This window comes from Elephantulus edwardii, unplaced genomic scaffold (assembly GCF_000299155.1).
Source record: "Elephantulus edwardii isolate Elephantulus edwardi_28Jun2011 unplaced genomic scaffold, EleEdw1.0 scaffold00006, whole genome shotgun sequence".
NCBI lineage: Eukaryota > Metazoa > Chordata > Mammalia > Macroscelidea > Macroscelididae > Elephantulus > Elephantulus edwardii.
Genome location: NW_006399756.1, coordinates 23815081 through 23834025, shown reverse-complemented (window position 1 = coordinate 23834025; position 18945 = coordinate 23815081). Strand labels below are relative to the sequence as shown.

At 42.0% G+C, this 18945-nt stretch overlaps 1 protein-coding gene across 4 annotated transcripts in view; it reads right to left on the bottom strand.

Annotated features, from left to right (window-relative positions):
* Positions 1–18945, bottom strand: part of SORCS1 (sortilin-related VPS10 domain containing receptor 1) — a 675554-nt gene that overhangs the window by 46940 nt on the left and 609669 nt on the right. For all 4 annotated transcript variants that reach the window (XM_006879951.1, XM_006879950.1, XM_006879949.1 and 1 more), the window contains exons 19-20: positions 10629–10815; positions 211–344 (exon numbers count right to left, since the gene is read on the bottom strand). In XM_006879951.1, the coding sequence (XP_006880013.1) occupies positions 211–344; positions 10629–10815 (321 nt within the window). The remainder of the gene's footprint in view (positions 1–210; positions 345–10628; positions 10816–18945) is intronic.

The following is an 18945-nucleotide window of genomic DNA, read 5'->3' as shown; positions in this document are numbered from 1 at the left end:
ATGAGAGTGAAGAGAGAGAAAGAGAAAGACAGAGATTGATTGACTCATTGATTACATCTGAAAATAAACCTGATGAAATCATTTGAATAGCAGGTTTGTGCTGTCCCTGAAGCAAGTCTTGTGATGTACACAAGCCACTTCATTCTTGTGTTTGCTTCATCAGGTGAGTTAAGCTTTGGCCACTAGACCACATGCAGAAGGCGAACCCACCTCTGTATTGTTTCCTTTCCACCACACGTAGGTGAGTGTGCCCACTTGGCTGGGCCACAGGACCGCAGTTGCGTTGACTTCTTTGTTCTTTGTGGTGACGAAGGGAAGGGACAGGTGCACATGCTCCAGGGGACCTGAGGCACAAGAGAAAGAGGGACCATAGAGGACCGAGGGCTTCCTGTTTCCCGTCCCTGCTCTGAAGAGGCCACACGTTGACTCCTGAAACGGTGCGGCTGTATCCCCTGCTCACTTGTTTTCCCGACTACCGAGAAAAAGATAATATTGGAAACATATGCATCCTGACATTTTCCATTTACAGATCTTTCTACCTCTAAAACTCAAGTTATTAATGTTTAAAGATTTAAAATTTCACAAGTAATTGAAAAGCTCTTGACTGAACAGAATGATACTAGATTTCACAGAGAAATTACAAGTCTTTGCAAGAGGTTTTATTTTTTCCCTTTGTGGTAAACCAGAAGGGTAGAAACCTCATAGAATTTAATTCCCTGTTTGATGAGAAAAGAAGTCCTTCAACAGTTCTACACTTGATTATTCATTACTATTTATCATTATTTTTTAATAACGTGAGTGAGTGAAGGGGGATGTGTGTGTGTGTGTGTGTGTGTGTAGCTATGAGCAGGAGTGGCATCCACTGCCTTAACAACATGCCTCCAGAAACTATTAACTTTGATAAATGTTGATAGTTATAGAAAGGCTTCAGGCCTTTTGTTCCTAGGGTCGCTATGAGTTGTGCTTGACTTGATGGTCATCAACAACAACCACACAGCCATCTGTGAGCTAACGAAGAAAGAAACAAATCCTGTTACTGATTTAAGCTTGTCCCACATTAAAGTGTTCATGAACAGGTAGAGAGAGCTGTGGTTATGGGATTTTCAGGATGTGCTCAATTGATGTTTTTACCCATGGAAGTCCAGGTACACCGTAAACCTGAACCACACGTACAAACTCCACAACATCATCAAAGCTACTTCTGTACTGGATTTTACTGTGACACCCAGTCTCTCTGAGTCACTGTTTCTGGGCTGATGGAGGTGAACTTAATGCAAATTTACCATCAATACCACTTTCCCAAAGTTGGAGAGCATGACTTTATCACCTATTATCTCTTCTAGTTTGCTTCCCAGAGACCTATTAGCCTTTTTCTCCACCCACTTAACTTTCCTTGGGGCTAAATCACCTACACCTTAAACATGAACTACAAAATGATGCCAAGAGGCAGATGCACGCGCTCGAGAAGACCAGAGGCACAAGAGAAGAGGAACTGCAGAAAGGATGGGCTTTCTCTGCTTTGCTCCCTTGTTTTCAAGAGGACACAAATTCATTTCTGCATCCTCTGATGTCTCCTGTGTGGCTCCGGACCCCGTTAGTGGGACCCGGTTCTGTAAATACTAATTCTCATCTATGGTCCCAAGCCCAAACTACAAAGTCAATTAGAGTCTTTCTCTTCACTCCCCCCCACCTCACATCAATTTAGGAAACTTCTAATGTGGTTTTATGAAAACCTCAAAACTAGAGCTATCTCCTAACCTTCTCAAGGGGAGGGTGAAATCCTCTCTCATCTTTGTTTTTCATTGTTTGTGAGTCAGCACTCATACTCCTGTGGGTTTTTAGTGATTGTATGTTTCACGGAAGGAAACTGCCCATCTTTCTGGTGTGAGGTAGTTGGTGGACACAAAGTGAAAGAGGGACCCCGCCTTTGGGTCGGCAGCACAGCTGGGCATGGGTGCCACCAAAGCAACCATTACGGTTCTTTTCCACATTTTCTGCCTCCATAGTTGGGACCCACCAACAGCTCCTCCCATCAGGTTTTGGCTTTGGTGGGTGGGTTGACCTTTCCCACTCTGTTCCACTCTTCGGGTGAAAATTAAGGAGATTTTTCTAGAAAGCCAAGCTGGTCAACTTACTCACTTGTTCGTAATTAAGATTGGCCTAGTGGCAAGAAGCTGCGCTGCAATCCCAAAGGCACACAGTTCAAGGCCACGAAGGATGGGCAACATCCTCCTGTGCAATTAACTGCCTCTGAAAACCCACTGGAGGATCGGCTGTGGGTCAGTTCTGACTGTAGCACATGATGACAACTACTTAAGCATGGAGCTCTGGTGGCCTAGTGGTAAGGAACTGCTCTGCTGACCCAATGGCAGGCAGGTGGAATCCACCGGCTGCTTTGTGGGAGAGAGATGGGCAGTCTCCCCCGTAACTGGAAGGTCAACTTTGAGTGAGTTCTAACTCAATGCCACATGACAACACAACAACAACAAGGTGATTATAATAAGTATAGCTGAAAAATACTGATCGAAAATCAGTGAGGTGCAAGACAAAGGCTTCACACTTCTTCCTGAGAATATCAATTCATAGTTCTTTTTAGATATACAGACTAGGATAGTTCCCAATACAGATTTAATATTCAAGCCTGAATTAGGCAAATGAATAAATGATATAATTCCCTGTTTCTACTTCTGTTCATATTACTCTCTTGTAAGAGAATCAAAGGGCCTGGTGATCAGCACGGACAATAGAACGGATTTTTCTGGAAGCAGTTATTTACAAGTCAGAACGACTTAATAAAACAATGGAAGTAATAAGGCTACCGTTTAGTGCTAATTGTTAACCATGTGCTGTATATTCTGCAAAAACTCTACTTATTTACTTAATCTTCACAACAACTTGATAAAGTAGTGCTAGTTATGATCGCTACATGAGAGATGAAAAGACAGAGGGAGATGTCACAAAGGTCACAAAGCTCAGAAACATTGATTCAACGTGTGAAGCCAATACGTCTGTTTTCAGAGCCCTTGCTCCGGTCAGTAGACAAGTGCCGGATAAAACCTTTTCGGTTTCATTCTAATGACAGATTGTTTAAGGGTCCCCACTGACTCCAGGGCTTGGGAACAACTGACTCAGGCTCTGACTTACTGCATGGTTCACACTGTTACTGTAGAGCAAGTTCTGTTCCAAAGGACCCCGCCTTGTCCTGTCCTGCAGTCTCTGCTTGCACACCTTTCTTACGCACCTCTCAACCTTCAAGCCCCAGGCTCAGTGGGAGCCCCCTCCTATGAGATGCTCTCCTTGACTACACACAAGACAGAGTGGATCAGTTACTATGCACAAACCAGACGAGCAATGTTATAAAAGCTAGTTCTATGCCAAAGGAGTTGGTGAGCTTTGGCCTCTCCTTCAGGAGAATGTCTATTTGTGTTTTATTGACTACACAAAGGTATTTGACTATGGAGATCATAATAAATTATGCCTAACACTGAGAATATTGGGAATCCCAGAATATTTTATGCTTATACAAAATCTATACTTTTATCTATCCCTAAATCTGAACAAGGAATAAAGATGACAGAAGAATTGATGCCTTTGAACTGTGGTGCTGGAGAAGAGTGCTAAAGATCTCTTGGAATGCCAAAGAACAAACAGGTAAGTCTTGGAGAAGGTGCAGTGTGAGTGCTCCTTGGAGACAAAGATGATGAAGCTTCCGTACTTTGGGCACGCTGCTAAGGAGAGGTTATTCCTTGGAAAGGGACATCACGCTCGGGAAGATAGAGGGGGAATGAAAGAGAAGAATACACTTGAGCAACCAGGTTGACACAGTGCCTGTGGCAATGAGCTTGAGTGTGTCAGAGACTGTGAGGATGGCACGGGATTGGGCAGTGTTCAGATTGGTTGTTCATTGGGTCGCTATGGGTAGTACTCAACTCAACCACACCTAATAACAACAACAGCAACAATACCTAGACCATGAAGGGAACACTGTATGGTTTGGAATGGGGAAAGGTGTGCGTGAGGGCTGTATCCATCTTCTATGCTTATTCAATCTTTATGATGAACACATCATTTGAGAAGCTCAACATTATGAACAAGAATGTGGCACCAGGATCGCCAGAAGGCACATCAACAACCTGCAGTTTGCTGAAGGCACAATCTTGTTTGCTGAAAGCGAGGAGGACTTGAGGTTCGTGTGGCACAGGATCAAGGGGTGCAGCCTTCAGTATAGATGACATCTCAACAACAAGAAAACAAACGCCCTCTTCACAGGGCAAATGAGCAATATCATGATAAATGGAGAGAACTTTGAAATTGTCAACAATCTAATCTTGCTTGGGTCCACAAGCAACACTCTTGGAACCAGCAGCCAGGAGATCAGGAGATTTATAGCATTGGGAAAATCTTCTGTCAGCGACCTCTCCAAAGCTCTGAAGAGCAATGATGTAAGACTAAAGACTAGGGTGCACCAGATTCAAGTCACAGTCTTTGCAATCGTTTGCTATTCATCTGAGAAGTGGACAGTGAATAAGAATTATAGGAGAAGAATCAACACATTTGAATTGTGGTGTTGGAGAAGAATAGGGACTATTCCAAGAACTGCCAAAAGATCAAAGAGATATATCATGGTGAAAGTGAAACCAGAGTTCTCCTTAGAGGCAAGGATGGTGGAGCTTTATCTCTCATATTCTGGGCATGGTGCTAGGAGGTACTATTCCTTAGAAAGGGACATCATGCTTAGAAAGGTGGAAAGTCAGCAAAAAAGACGAAGACCCTCAATGAGATAGATGGCAACAATAGACTCTAGTGTGAGAAATGATGAGGACAGCACAGGACTGGTCAGGTTTCAGATCTACAGGATGGGAGCAGGAAGCTTTGGTGGCTTAGTGGTAAAAAGTTGTAATACCAACCCAAAGGCACATGGTTTGAATCCACAAGCTGCTCTGAGGGAGAAAGATGTGCAATCTCTCCTATGTAATTTATTGCCTCTGAAAACCTGTTGGAGGATCAGCTATGAGTCGGGTCTGATGTGATGGTACCCAATAACAACAACAACAAAAATACATGTGAACAGTTATATTTTTTAAATGTTAGATATTAAATTATAGACAATGACTATGTTTATGACAAAGACTGAATCATGCTAGTGAAATACGATCCTTTACTCATTCAATACATTCTGATGTCACTAAGAGCCCTGCACTGTTTTCAGTGTTAAGGACACTTGGCACTAGGTGGTGTTTGGTTATTGGTGAGCCAGACAGGCATCAAATACTAAAGGCAGGGTCCAGTTGGTTTGTGGACAGATGGGCAAGTGCTATTTTTAATAGAGTGGTAAAGGCAGGTCTCTCTGAAGGAATTACATTTGACTTGAATGACATGAAGAAATGTGACAAGTATTAGGGATGCTCCAGGGTAAGGGTACATACAGCAAGGGAGAGGACCCGGAGGGGGGACCTGTGGACACCAGGCGAACAGTAGCCAGGACAGACTGATGGCTGCATTACAGATGAGGGGCAATGACGGATGTGGATGCCACCTTAAAGGTGGTCAGTACACACATGTCAGCCTCGCAGGCCCTGAGCTGTGTATGTGTATCTTCATGAGTTCATTCTTGCATGTTGTTGTTGTTGAGTGCCGTAGAGTTGACTATGGATCATGAAGTCAATTCTGACTCCTAGCAACCCCGTGTCCTTCGGGTGAGAATAAGACTTCAGAGCAGAACTGTGTCCATTTGACTACTTATGAAAGTCGGCAATCTAATTTTCCTTCCAGAGTGGACCCAAATCACCAGTTTTTCAGTTACTGTTTGATGTCAAACCATTTGCACCATTCAAGGGCCAGGGAGGTATATCCAACATACACATCATTGTGTTCGAAAAGTATTTCTGAGATTTCTACAACTCATATTCTCACTTAATTTTTATAGGGTCAATGGAACGAATTTCCTCTGCCAAACAGTTTGTATGCATCTATGCTAGGTCCATAGGGTGAGGTTGACTCAAACAGAGATGGCTGGCTGGCTGCATTGAGAAAGTCAAACCCGCTTTGTAAATAAAACTGGGGATGCTGCACCAGCCTACAAGTGCTTGTGATGCAAACAGAAGACAGTAGGTGGCGCCGCATCACTGCATATGGATTTTCCTGGCCTGGTGGTCAAGAGATTTGGAAAATTCTATGTGTGAACAGGGTTTCCCACCGCTTCTTGTTTCACGCTCTTATAAAGGAGGAAGCAGCTAACTTCGTGTGTGTGTGTGTGTGTGTGTGTGTGTGTGTGTGTGTGGTGTCACACATAGTCAGGCCGATCATCCTGACCTGTCTCCAGTCTGTCTAAATTAAATGGTATGCATAAATTAAATAAAGGTATGCATCAGATTGTTGTTTGTCTAAAATATTTTTTAATAAGCTCCTATAAGAAAGAAAAGCGCATTGATCTCTTTCTGACACGCAGCCCGGGTGCTTCTTAGACACAAGGGTGGTAAGACTTTGTCTCACAGAACTGGCGTATGCTATCAGGAGCACCCCGCGGATGCCTCTGGAAAATAACATCATGCTTGGAAAGGTCAGTAGGAAAGGAAGACCCCTGTGAACTGGATTGACACAGTGACTAAAACAATGGGAAGAAGCACAGCAGAGATTGAGGACAGCACAGGAGTAGGCAGGGTTTGATCTCTTGTATATGGGGTCCATGCATCAGAGAGCCAGAAAATGACTTAGGATGACAGAAGAAGAATCTATGCTAGAGAAGAGTACTGAATTACTGCTAAGAGAACAAACAGGCCCATCCATCCTGGAAAGGGTGAAAGCAGGCTGCTCTTTGGAGGCAAGGAATCTGAAGCTCCGTCTGACATCCTTTGGGCATACTTCCAGGAGGGACCAGTCCTTGGAGAGAGACAGCATGTTTGGAAGAGTGGAGGGACAGCACAAGAGAGGAAGTCCCTAGATCAGACGGATTGACTCAGTGACTGGAATAATGGGGGCAGGTGTGGCAGAGACCATAAAATCGGCTCGGGATAGAGCAGGGTTCAGAGCTGTCGTCAGCTGGGGCACTACAAGTTGGAGTCAGCTCAATGGCACAAAACAAAGAGAGTCAGAATCAACTCGATGGCACCTAACAACAACAATCAAAGTGTATAAAAGAGAGATCCTAGAACAGGGTTCCTTAAATGTTAGTGTCTCCAAGTCCAAATTATCTCTTACAGGACTCACAGGACATCCCAGTTCAACAGATCTGAATTTAATTATGTAAATGAGATTTTCTAGTATCATTCTAGAGCAGGTGGCTAATTAGCCACCCCTTACAAAATCTGAACAGACCTTGCCCATCCATGTGATGATAGGCGAGGAGCTGCAAAATGACGTCGATGTCTAAGAAACCAGATCATTTTCCCATCAAAGGCAGGACAGGAAGCGATCTGTGATTAGATGGTCACGGTCAACACTGCAGCTGTGCATCCTGTGGTGGGTTTGGACGGAGCTGGAAATACACTTCATCTCCTCTTCACCTCTCACTGCGCAAATCTGGGCACTCTTCAATGTTGTTGTTGTTTTTCTCTGCAAGATTAGCTGAGCCCGAGCAGCTTTTTTGAGCAGAAATCTGCTTGCCCTCTAAACCCTCTGCCCCATTGGGCTGAAGGCAACACTGGCTGCACCCAGAGGCTCATTAGTGTGTAAACTAGCCAAGCACAGCGAATACTCTCCCTGAGGAATTTCTGTCAGCTTACAGACTAGCCCTCAAGAACCGCAGCCCTTCCAGGAAACCTTACAGCATCTCCATTTCTTTCTGATGACCTTTGCAAACCCATATTAGAAAAGCTGAGGAAGAATCAAATCACCTCTCTGAACTGGAGAGTGGAGCGAGTGTGTATAAGCAGGGCCATGGGCTTCCTGAGAAGGTGCAATGGAAGGGGTGGTGCTGGAGGACCAGAGGGCGAGGGGAGTCTCAGCAAGCTGAATGAAGAGGTGCTACTAATGTTGTCTAGTACAGGACACATTAGATCCAAGTGGATTAGAACACGAGTGTTATTAAAAATAGAACACAAGTGTTAAAGTGATGAAAGTTATAAATCCTTAATGGTAACGTCACGTCACTTACCCACTCAACTGCTCTAAGGTAATGAAAAACATTTATGTTAACAATACAGTTAAGTTCTTTAGAAGCCATGGCTTCGACAGCCCTCAACCATGAGTGCAGGCAAGGCCTAAATTGCTTTCCTTCCTAGAGAGGCCTGGAGATGTGGAACTCCTCAAGTGATATTATTACACGTAGAAGTGACAAAGGGTCCATAGGAGAAACAGAAAAGCAAGCTATAGAACGCTGAATGAGAATCGCCGAGAAATTTAGACTAAGACTGCTTCTGAATTTTTAATCGATGTTTGTACACAAGCAGGAGTATGGCAGATGTTTCATGAACATCTGGGCTACAGAATACAACGCTTGTAATTCTTAAAGAAGTCCATTTTCTAAAAAAATCCCTTGTTGAGCAAACTTGAGAGAAAAAGAAACTGCTAGCTAGGCAGCAGGAAGCTCTGATGGCTTAGTGGAAAGAACCTGGGCTGCCAACACAAAGATATGTGGTTCAAATCCATCAGTTGCTCCATGGGAAAAAGATGGGTTATCTCCTACTATCACTAAAAACTCACTGGAGGGCCAGTTATTGATTGGTTCTGACCCGACAGTACACGACAACAACACATCTCAGCAAAAGTGCCATATTTTGTGTTGCAAATCATTATTTTTACAATAATTAAAGTTCATAATATTTTTAAAAAATGATTGGCCCTATGGTATCATTAATTCCAGTCCCTTAAATTACAGTGGTTTTATATTTCATAACAACTGCAAAAGACAAAGCAGGACTCCCCACTCTCTCCCTCAGAACAGTTGACGGGCTCGTACCACCTACCTTTCCGTTACTAGGCAAGCAATTAACCACTGCACTACCAAGGATCCTTTTAGAATAGCGATGAGTTACAATCAATGAAAACAGGTTTAATGTGTCTCAGTAAAATGCAGCTCTACAAAGTCCATATTGGATAGTTTTAGGACGTACAGTCGACTGTACAAAGGCCTATGAATTGTGTCTTGAATCAACTTGGTTGTATAACAACTGCATTACATCTAGTCTAACTGTTCATGGCCCTTTGGGGTGACAAGCAAAGAAATGAAGAGACAGTAAGACTGATAAAATGGTTTGTCTCTCAAACATCAAGTCGTAATGACACCAACCCAAACTCAGGTTATTAAGAGCTGGAACTCCCGAGGTAGGCAGATCTGAATTTGAGACCTAGCTTTGCTGGAGAGTAAGAATGAACCACTTAAGTTTTCTTCACAGAACTCTTTCATACAGTAGAGGGTCTAGTAGTTATCTACTTCCTAGATGTATTTTAACAAGTGAGATGTTGTTTGTCCTGGAATACAGTAGAGCTTCACAGAGTTTGGCTGAACAGGGGCTTTGGAACTGGTATGCAGGGAATCATCTGTAAAATTATTTATACTTGGTGGGAGTGTGTGTTCCTTTGAAACAGTTCTGTCATGTATGTCAGAGAAGAGAAAAGAACAAGAATTACTGGCATAATAAGAATCCTTAGCAACCAGTACCTTAAAGAATCCTAAATAGTCCTTTCTATTGCTACCATAGCAACTTTAATATATATGTATATATATAAATAGATATTAAATACATAGGCATATAAATGTAGGTGGTCTTTCCTCTGTTCAGTTTGCTCAGATGAGCGAGGTATTGAGGGGAGGGAGGCATCAGGCAAGGTGTGGTCCTGCCTACGGTCAATGGTCTGCACCTAGATTTGAAATTTATTTGAGCGAGACCTTTTATAAAAAGAAACGACTTTCATTTTTAAGTAACTTATCTCTCTAGAAATGGAAATAACGCCAAGGACTATTTGGAGGACACCCACACATTTAACATAAAAAGGTGTTAATGACACACATTTTCATTAAACATAACTTCAGAATCCTCATTTTCTCTTCATGTCCACTCACAACTTTAGATCCCTCTATGGAGAAGAAGTTGATGATTTCTTGGAAATGTTTTTTTGGTGTGGATTTTTAAAAACTCTTGGTTTTTAAAATATTGTTTCTCCTCCCTAATATCACATCATCCTTGAGCCGAGAGCCCAGAGAAGATTTCCATAAACAAAAGCCTGGCAAAGAGATGCATAAGTCTAAAGGGATTAACAACAGTGAGACAAAGCATGGGAGGAGAAAAAGAATTACAGGGAGGAAAAGTCCATTTACTTATGCTAATTCTTAATGTATTACATGCAGTCTAAAACATGGATTGTTCTTAACCATTTCTGAGCAACTTTAAAAAAATAAGATAACATTCATCCAAATGGCTCTGACGTTTTTCAGACTCAAGTCCCATTTTCTTTCCTGAAAATGTCTGGAGGGAGCACAGTTAATGCAAAGAGAATCTAAAATCAATCCGAGATCAAGGTGACTCAAATTCCCCTCACTGCCTTGTCTTCCCACTTTTTTTCAGTCACTCTCATATTTCCCTTTTAGCTTTGCTTAAAAGTGAGTTTCTTCTAAATATGATTTTGGGTTCTATCTTAAAAGAACACAATTATTAACAATATGCCATAAACCAACAACGGTAATAACATACAAGTTACATGTAAGTACAGGACGGCGCTGTCAGACCCCAGACTGTTGTCCACCTGCACGGTCACTCGGAAGATGCCCACATTCTGGTAAACGTGCTTGATGCCATCTTCCATGGAGCTGAGGTTGACGTAAGACACAGCGATGCCATCACCGAAGTCCACTTGGATAAGTGTCCTCTGTACGTCACCCTGGAAAACACAGGCCACTCATCAGAGGGACAGGAGAGGACATCAGAGTGTGTGACAGCTTCCGCCCTAGGTGGATAGGAAGCGGGGCTGGTTCTGGTTCCTGGTGGGAGTTAACAGCACCACGAGTATCCTCCTACAGTTGGGAGCATCCCTCTGAATCTGCCAGAAGCCCTGTGACATCTCCTGGCAGTCAGGACTTTGCTAAGGGAGATGTTCTTCCAATATGAAGAGTACTGACTACTGAAGGTTTCAAGGTTCTGAAAATGAAGTGCTTGATTACCAGTTCTAATCTAACATCCAGTTCTTCTGAAGGCTTTGGAAAAGTGAATATGATAGCCACATAAATAAAAAGTGCAGCCACATACTTTCAAAAATAACCTACCTGAAATAGTCCTGCATCATTTCCAGCAATGTCAGGGTCAATGAATCCCCCTCTCGGTTTGTCTCCCTAATATGTTGTACAAAGAATGAGAGATAACTCACCTTACACCTGACATGGCCTTGAATTCAGTCCGTTTATTATTCAAGATCATAATGGTCTATTATTTGATCACTCAGCAATTGCTGTTACCTAGTAAAACATTACCAAAACCCTTGTCTTACATTCTTTTCAGCATTAAAAACAGAAAAGAATATTTTTCTGTTTTATAGGTGAGGAAGCTGGAATCAAGTGATTATTTTCTTAACTTTAACACAGGTAGCTAGTAGCATTCCTGTGATCCCAATCTATCTTACTGGACGTCTACTTTACACTGGTGAACCCAATGCTGTGCAAATATTTGAAAGCTCTTCCATGTTTGAATCCTATCACATCTCTAAGAAATATATAACTTTATGTAAACTGTTATCCATCTCTCAATTTCAGTTACCTAATCTATGAAACTCAAAGAGTTGTTATAAAAATATAGACAATTTCTAATCTGTAAAGTGCTGGCATAAATAAACCAGAACAGCTTTAAAAGACCTACTAATTCCCTTACATTAAAAACAAACAAATAAACACCACACCCACATTTGCCAATTATGTTTCTGACAAGTGTGTGATAAAAAAAAAATACAGACTTCTACAGGATTGAAACTCAACATCAAGAAAACAAAGATTCTCATTACTGGGCCAATTGGCAGTATCATGATAGACAGAGAAGAGATTGAGGTTTCTAACAAGTAGTGTTTGTTTGTTTTCACAATCTACATCATTTTGCCCATTACAAAATGGGCAAAAGATATGGAAGGACCTTTTAGAGAAGAAGACCTCTGAATGGCCAACAGACACAGGAAAAAATTGTAAAAAAAAAGTTCAAACCCATTGGAAATAAGACAGGTGCAAATCAAAACCACAATGAAATACCATCTCACTCAAGTTTAACAGGACAGCAAGCAACAAATGTTAGAGAAGATGTGAAGAGATAGGAACGCTAGTACACTGTTGGTGAGTGTGTAAAATGGTACAACCACTCTGGAAGGTACTTTTGTATATCCTCAAAAAGCTGAACATAGATATTCCACATGACCCAGTTATTCCACTGCTAAGAATTTGCCCCGAGAAGAACAGAACTGAGACACAAACAAAGGTTTGTACAGCAATGTTCATAGTACCGTTATTTACAAGAGGAAGAACATGGAAGCAGCCCAGATGTCCATCAACAAATGACTGGATTGAGAAACTAGTATTCACATGATGGAATACTATGCAGCACACAAGAGCAAAGATTTCGAAAATACTGTATAACCTGGGAGAGGTTAGAGAGCATTATGCTGAGTGAACTAACTCAGGTGCCTAAGCACAGATCCTGTTTAAGACCATTATTGTAAAAACAGAAGGATAACCAGCGAGATGAGTGTGGATATACAAAGAGGGAAGGGGAGGGGGGAAAGGGCTAAGGGTGTGGAGGGGCAGAAATCATGGGGTAGAAGGGTTTGGTGAGTGGAGGGAGGGAGTGGAAAAAATGTATATAAATGAAGCATAATTTTACAAAAGAAAAAAGATGATAACAATTATAAAGCAAAAGACCTACTCTTTCCTATTCAAAACTATACTGGAATGATCTTACCCTCTAAATGTTTCCACGGGTACTCCAAAATCATAACCAAACTCTTTGCATTTGAGTTGATTCCATTTTAGCACAATCTCACGTGTCACAAAGTACAACAGTTCCACTGTGGAGTGGATTTGAACCATTAACTTTTGTGTTGTTGCTGCTGTTAGGTGCCTGTGAGTTAACTCTGAATCACAGTAACCCTACGAGCAGCGGAGCTGGAACTCGCCCTATCCCGCTCCATCGCCACTGTCTCCACCACGCTCACATGGTTCAGTCACTGCGTCAGTCTGTCTCGTTGAGGGTCTTCCTCTCTTTATTTTCCTCCTGCATGTTGTCTCTTTCCCAGGACTGGTGTCTCATGACAACACGCTCAAAGTAAGTGAGACGAAGTCCCACCATCTTTCCCTCTCAGGAGCTCATCCGCCAGGAGAGATTTCCTTGCTGTCCTGGAAATCCACGGTGCATTCAATACTCTTTGCCAGCACCACAACTCGAAGGCATTGATTCTTCGCCAGTCTTCATTTTTAGTCTTGTGCATGCTCTGCAGATAAAGTTGGCTCTGTAAAAACTCACTGGGAATCCTCGTTGAGCCTATCATGGAACAAAGCTGCGTAGAGTCAATTACAAAGCCAGCTTCCTTCACACAAGGCCCAACATCTCTGGGGGATAGAGGAGGGAAGAGACCTTTGTATTAGAAATGTATTTTCTATTAAGGAAGGTTCATATGGCGTCATGTTTTTTGAAAAGGTCAAGTTGAAAATGGTGACATTTAAAAGATTAATTCACAGGGGAAGCAAACATAGTTCAAACTCTATGAATATATGTGACCTGCTCCTCTAATCTATGCCCAGTCAAGCAAAATGTGTGGCCCATGCGACAACTCACTCCCAATAAACAAGTGGGCAAAAATTCTCCCTTGGATGAAAAGAGGAATTTCATTTAAACCCACAAAACATATGTCTGGAAGCCCAAACACTGTGTAATTACTTGAAATCACCTTCCGCTCATAAATATAAATGTCAGTCACCCCTTACTGACTTGTCCTTCATTTGGACAAGGGAGTGGACTACCGATTTCCCAGTTTGCTTCTTGTGTCCATTCTTGTTTCTTGACTTTTCAATAGAGATGTTGCTAAACCAGCCATAGGCACAGGCATGGAAGCAGAGTCCACTATTCCCCCTCTCTACGGTCGCATCATATCTGACTGGCAGAAGAAGAGATAGTCCCTTCTTCTTCTCCAGCAGAGTATCTGGTGCATTCAAACTGTGCACCTTTGGGACTGCAGTGCAGCTTCTTACCACTAGGCCACCAGAGCTCCCTAATAGCCCATTTTTTATCTACTCAAGGCACATTTAAATCAATGCCAGATGGTAAAAGCTGAAGTTATCAGGGGCAGTAGGGGTTAACAGGCCATCCATAGAATAAGACAAGCAATATAGTTTCAACTAGAGAGAGTGGGTGGAGGAAAGGAAAGAGAATTGTTGGGGCAGAGGAGACATCAATCAAGTAGGGGTCATCTCTTGTAAGAGGCCAGAGGGAAGATTAAACTTTTCATCTAATTCTACAGCTTTCATTGGTAGTAGCTACAGGAATGACTGGGAGAAAATATAGTGCTGGCTTCTATCACTTGGTTCTACCTTGCCCTTTCTGCCTCGTATTCATCAATCTCCTTTGGTGGGCTTGCACTTAGAACTAGCTGTTATATTTAAATCACCTCACAGGTTCTGTCTTTGCGGCCTTCTGGTTTCTGTCATGCTCACCTTCTGTACACACAGACACACACATAACGCCATAGGGTCTAACAGAATTGTCCTATGGGGTTTCACTAGCTGTATGTCTTACATAATTAGACTGTCACATCTTTTTCCCCATGGAGATGTGTGAGTTTGAACTTCTAATCTTTTGATTTAACAGCCTGGTCATTTAACCACTTCCCCTTTTGGCCTGATGAAATTCCTAATGCTCGGCTCATGCCAATTTCCTCTCAGCATATTAATTAGGTGAAAGGGGAGAGCTACACAGTATTTGCACTAGTACAAAGTAAGACTCCCATTATAGGGACACGATATAAAAGTATCTTAGCTGGATCCCGTGCTTTTGCTTTTAGAGGTTTTTAATTGTTTGGTAATCCTATCGCCATCAAAATGCCACAACTGTAGGACTATACTCTCTTCAGACAGTGGCTTCTTATGACTCTTCAAGTTATGAAGCGCCAAACTCTTTCAGAGTATAAAAAACAGGAAAAGGAGATGAGAGCATAGTCTTGCTTGCTCAAAGTAAAATGACTCGAAGCAGTTACTGATAAAAAGCCATGACTCCACATTCAATGTGGGTTACATTTCAAACACCCTCACAACTGAACCAATAAGCAATGTCACAATAAAAAAAAAAAAGAAGTTGTCCAATACTTCATGTTTACAAGGTCCACCATCAACGTTCATTGAGGTAGCAGTCAAGAAATCAAACAATGCATAGCACTGGGAAAATGTACTTTGAAAGACCACTTTGAAGTGTTACAAAGCAAAAACGCCACTTAGAAGAAGAAAGGGGATTGGAACAAAGACATGGGATTTTCAATCATTTCAAATGCAAGTGGGAGGTAGACAATCCATAAGGATGACTAAAGAATTGGTGTTTTTGAGGTGTTGTTGGAGAGGAGTACAGAGTATACCATGGAGTGCCAGGAGAACAAACAAATCCATCATGAAGGCTTTGAAGGGAGGAGGATAAGACTTCATCCAATGTACTTTAGACATATTATCAAGAGTGTTCTGTCCCTGGAAAAGGACATCAGACTTGCTAAAGCAGAGGGTCCTACACACCCATCCCGATTATCCCAGTCACTGAATCAATCCACCTCACAGAGCCTTCCTCTCCTGCGCTGTCCCTCCACCCTCCCAAACATGATGTCCCTCTCTAAGGACCGGTCTCTCCTCACAACATGTCCAAAGTATGTCAGACAAAGCCCCAGAATCCTTGCCTCCAAGGAGTAGCCTGGTTTAACCCTCTCTGGGATGAATCTGTTTATTTTCCTAGCAGTCCATGGTACCCTCAATACTCTTTTCCAGCACCACAGCTCAGAGGCATCAATTCTCCTCCTATCCTTCCTAGTCATTGTCTAACTCTCTGATGCATAACAAGTGATTGCAAAGACCATGGCCTATATCAGATGCAGCTTAGTCACCAGAGTGACACCATTGCTCTTCAGTACTTTTGAGAAGTCCCTAACAGCAGACTTTCCCATTGCAATACATCTTTTAATTTCCTGGATGCTGGTGCCAAGAGTGTTGACTGTGGAGCCAAGCTGACTAAAGTTGTTAACAATCTCAATCTCTTCACCATCCATCCTGACACTGCCAATTCGTCCAGTCGTGAGAATCTTTGTCTTCTTGATATTGAGCCTCAATCCATATTGAAGGCTGCAGTCCTTGACCCTCTGCAGAAAGCACACAAATGAATATTACAGCATTGGCACTATGAAGAATGGGGAGCTCTGGTGGTCTGGCAAGACTCTGTACTGCAATCGTGAAGCATGCAGTTCGAGGCCACCAGCCGCTCTGTAGGAGAAGGATGGGACATCTCCTCCCTTGCGATTAACTGCCTCTGAAAACCTGCCAGAGGGTCATGTATAGGTTGGTTTCTACTCTATGATACACAACAACAACAACAACAACAACAACAACAACAACAATATGAAGAATAGACACACAGTGTTCTAAGCCTGTTCAATAAGGAGATAAGGAGGTCTGCTCTGACTGAGAACTTCAGGGAAGACTTTCCAGAGAAGTGGTGACTGAAGTCAAAGCAGGTATCAACCAAAGTGATGGGTGAGTGGGATGGAGGGGAAGGGATTCAGGCAGGAGGAAGCAAGGGAGCCAAATGTCCAAGGTCATACAGCAGGAGAAGACACAGCCTAGGAGATCTGAAGAGAGATGACAGCAACACGTGAGGAAGCGAGGCAGAGAGGAGACTTTTAGCACTTGTGGGCTATGTTCCTGATTTTGCGCTCTCTCCTAAGAGCAATGGGATGCCATTCAAGTGATTACATCGGTGTTGGGGACAGGGGAGCTTACATGATTGTACTGTTGAAAAAGATTTCTCTGGCCATAACAGCGAGGATGGATTGGAAGAGAACCCAATTAGTGGGCCACCAGAGGAGATGGTGGTTGATTGAAAAAAGATACACCATACTCCACTTTCCTCTCCACCTTCCAGCAAAACCGTAAGAAAGGGTAGAAACAACTGTTGATGTTGCTGGGTGTCACAGAATTAACTACAGCTCACAGCAATCCTATGAACAACTTGAAACCTTGCCCGATTCTGTACCATCCTCACTACTGTGACTTGACTCGACTGTGCTTGAGGTCACTGTTGTATTAACTGTGTTGTTTAATCTCATTGTGGGTCTTCTGCTCCCTTGTTAACTCTTTACTGTTGCAAGTACTGCCTCTCATAGTAAAATGTCCCAAGTATGTGAGACAAAGTCTTTTTTGTCTTTTTTTTTTACAAAGTCTTATCATCCTTGACTCTAAACGGCAGTCTGGCTGCACTTTGATAAGACAGACTTGTTTGTTCTTTTGGCAGTCCACGGTGTAGTCAGTACTCTCTGCCAACACCAAAATTCAAAGGCATTGAATCTTCTTATTAATTGTTCAACATATGGTACATATGCATATGAAGTAATTGAAAACAGTGGGCATTCATAATTAGGAGTCAGGAAAGCTACTTCACTCTAATAAATGAAAAGTCATCATTCACGAAATAGACTTTGAGCAAGCAAACATCCAGAATACCGTACCAACTGGATAGATTTGATGGAATTTAGCCACATGGCTTAATAGTAATTACACAGGATGAGTATCCTAGCTGAAAGAAGTGCCCAAGAAATGCACAAACACATACAGGAGTCTCTAAGTGCATCTGTGACTTCTGTAACAGAAAAACAAATATATCAAATAATCATGATGAAGACAAGATTAACCTGAGCAATAAAAGGTGTGTAACTACCAGGTCTGGTAGGTAGATTTGGAGAACAGAAAAACAAATGTTAGAGTAACTCAACACTGACAGCCTTAGGCCAGGAAATGAGAGCCTAAGACTTCACTAAAGGCATTGGAGACCCAGAGTAGAAGCAAGTCAGGTACATATGTCAGAGGTTGGTCCATTCAATGCTCAAGAGTGCATCTGGCTTCATGGGAAGTTTGTCTTGGAAGGTACCTTAAAGATGATGCAATGAGGAATAAATTGGAGACAGATGTCTATAACAGAACACATTTTTACTTTTTAAGAAAACCAAACACCCAAACAAACAAAAGTCTTAAACAGTAAAAAGAAAACCAAACAAAATAAAACCACAGTATTTTTAGTACTGAACATTCATATAAGTTTACATGGGAATAGAGAAAGGTACTGTAAAATATAACCCAGCCAATTAATTATTTACTGTTGTAGGTTGTTGTTGTTGTTGTTATATGCCATTGGAAAAAAGAGTGTGGGAGAACGTATGGCAAAGAAGAAAAGGTAACTGATGATAGAGAAGAAATTCATCCACTTTAAAAAGGAAATCAGGCAAGAAACTTGTCATATATTAGTAACCAACATTATAGCTTTACTGTCATTGTTGTTGTTGTTGATGTCGTTCAGTTGAGCATGACTCACAGCGACCCTATGAACAAAAGGCCTGAAGCCTTTCTAGAACTATCGTCATTTATCAAAGTTCATAGAGTTTCCAGACGCATGTTGTTTAGGAAGTGGATGCCACTCCTGCCACACCCATAAATATAAATTAGGTGGAAAATAATCAGAAAGTAAGAAGATAATGGTATAAATGATGATAGAATTCAGCTGACTCTGATCTTAATTTCTACTGTTACTTGAATGTTCTTTGAATCACACACTAACATTACATTGGTCTATGTGTCTATACTGACAACACATAGGTAGTTAAATCCATTTATTAGCTGCTCTGTGAGTGGGAGAAAAAATGAGCCATCTTCTCCATGCAAGGTCCAGTCTCTGAAAACCCACTGGAAGGTCATCACTGAATCAGTTTATAAACAAATAGAAATACATATAGAGAGACACACAAACA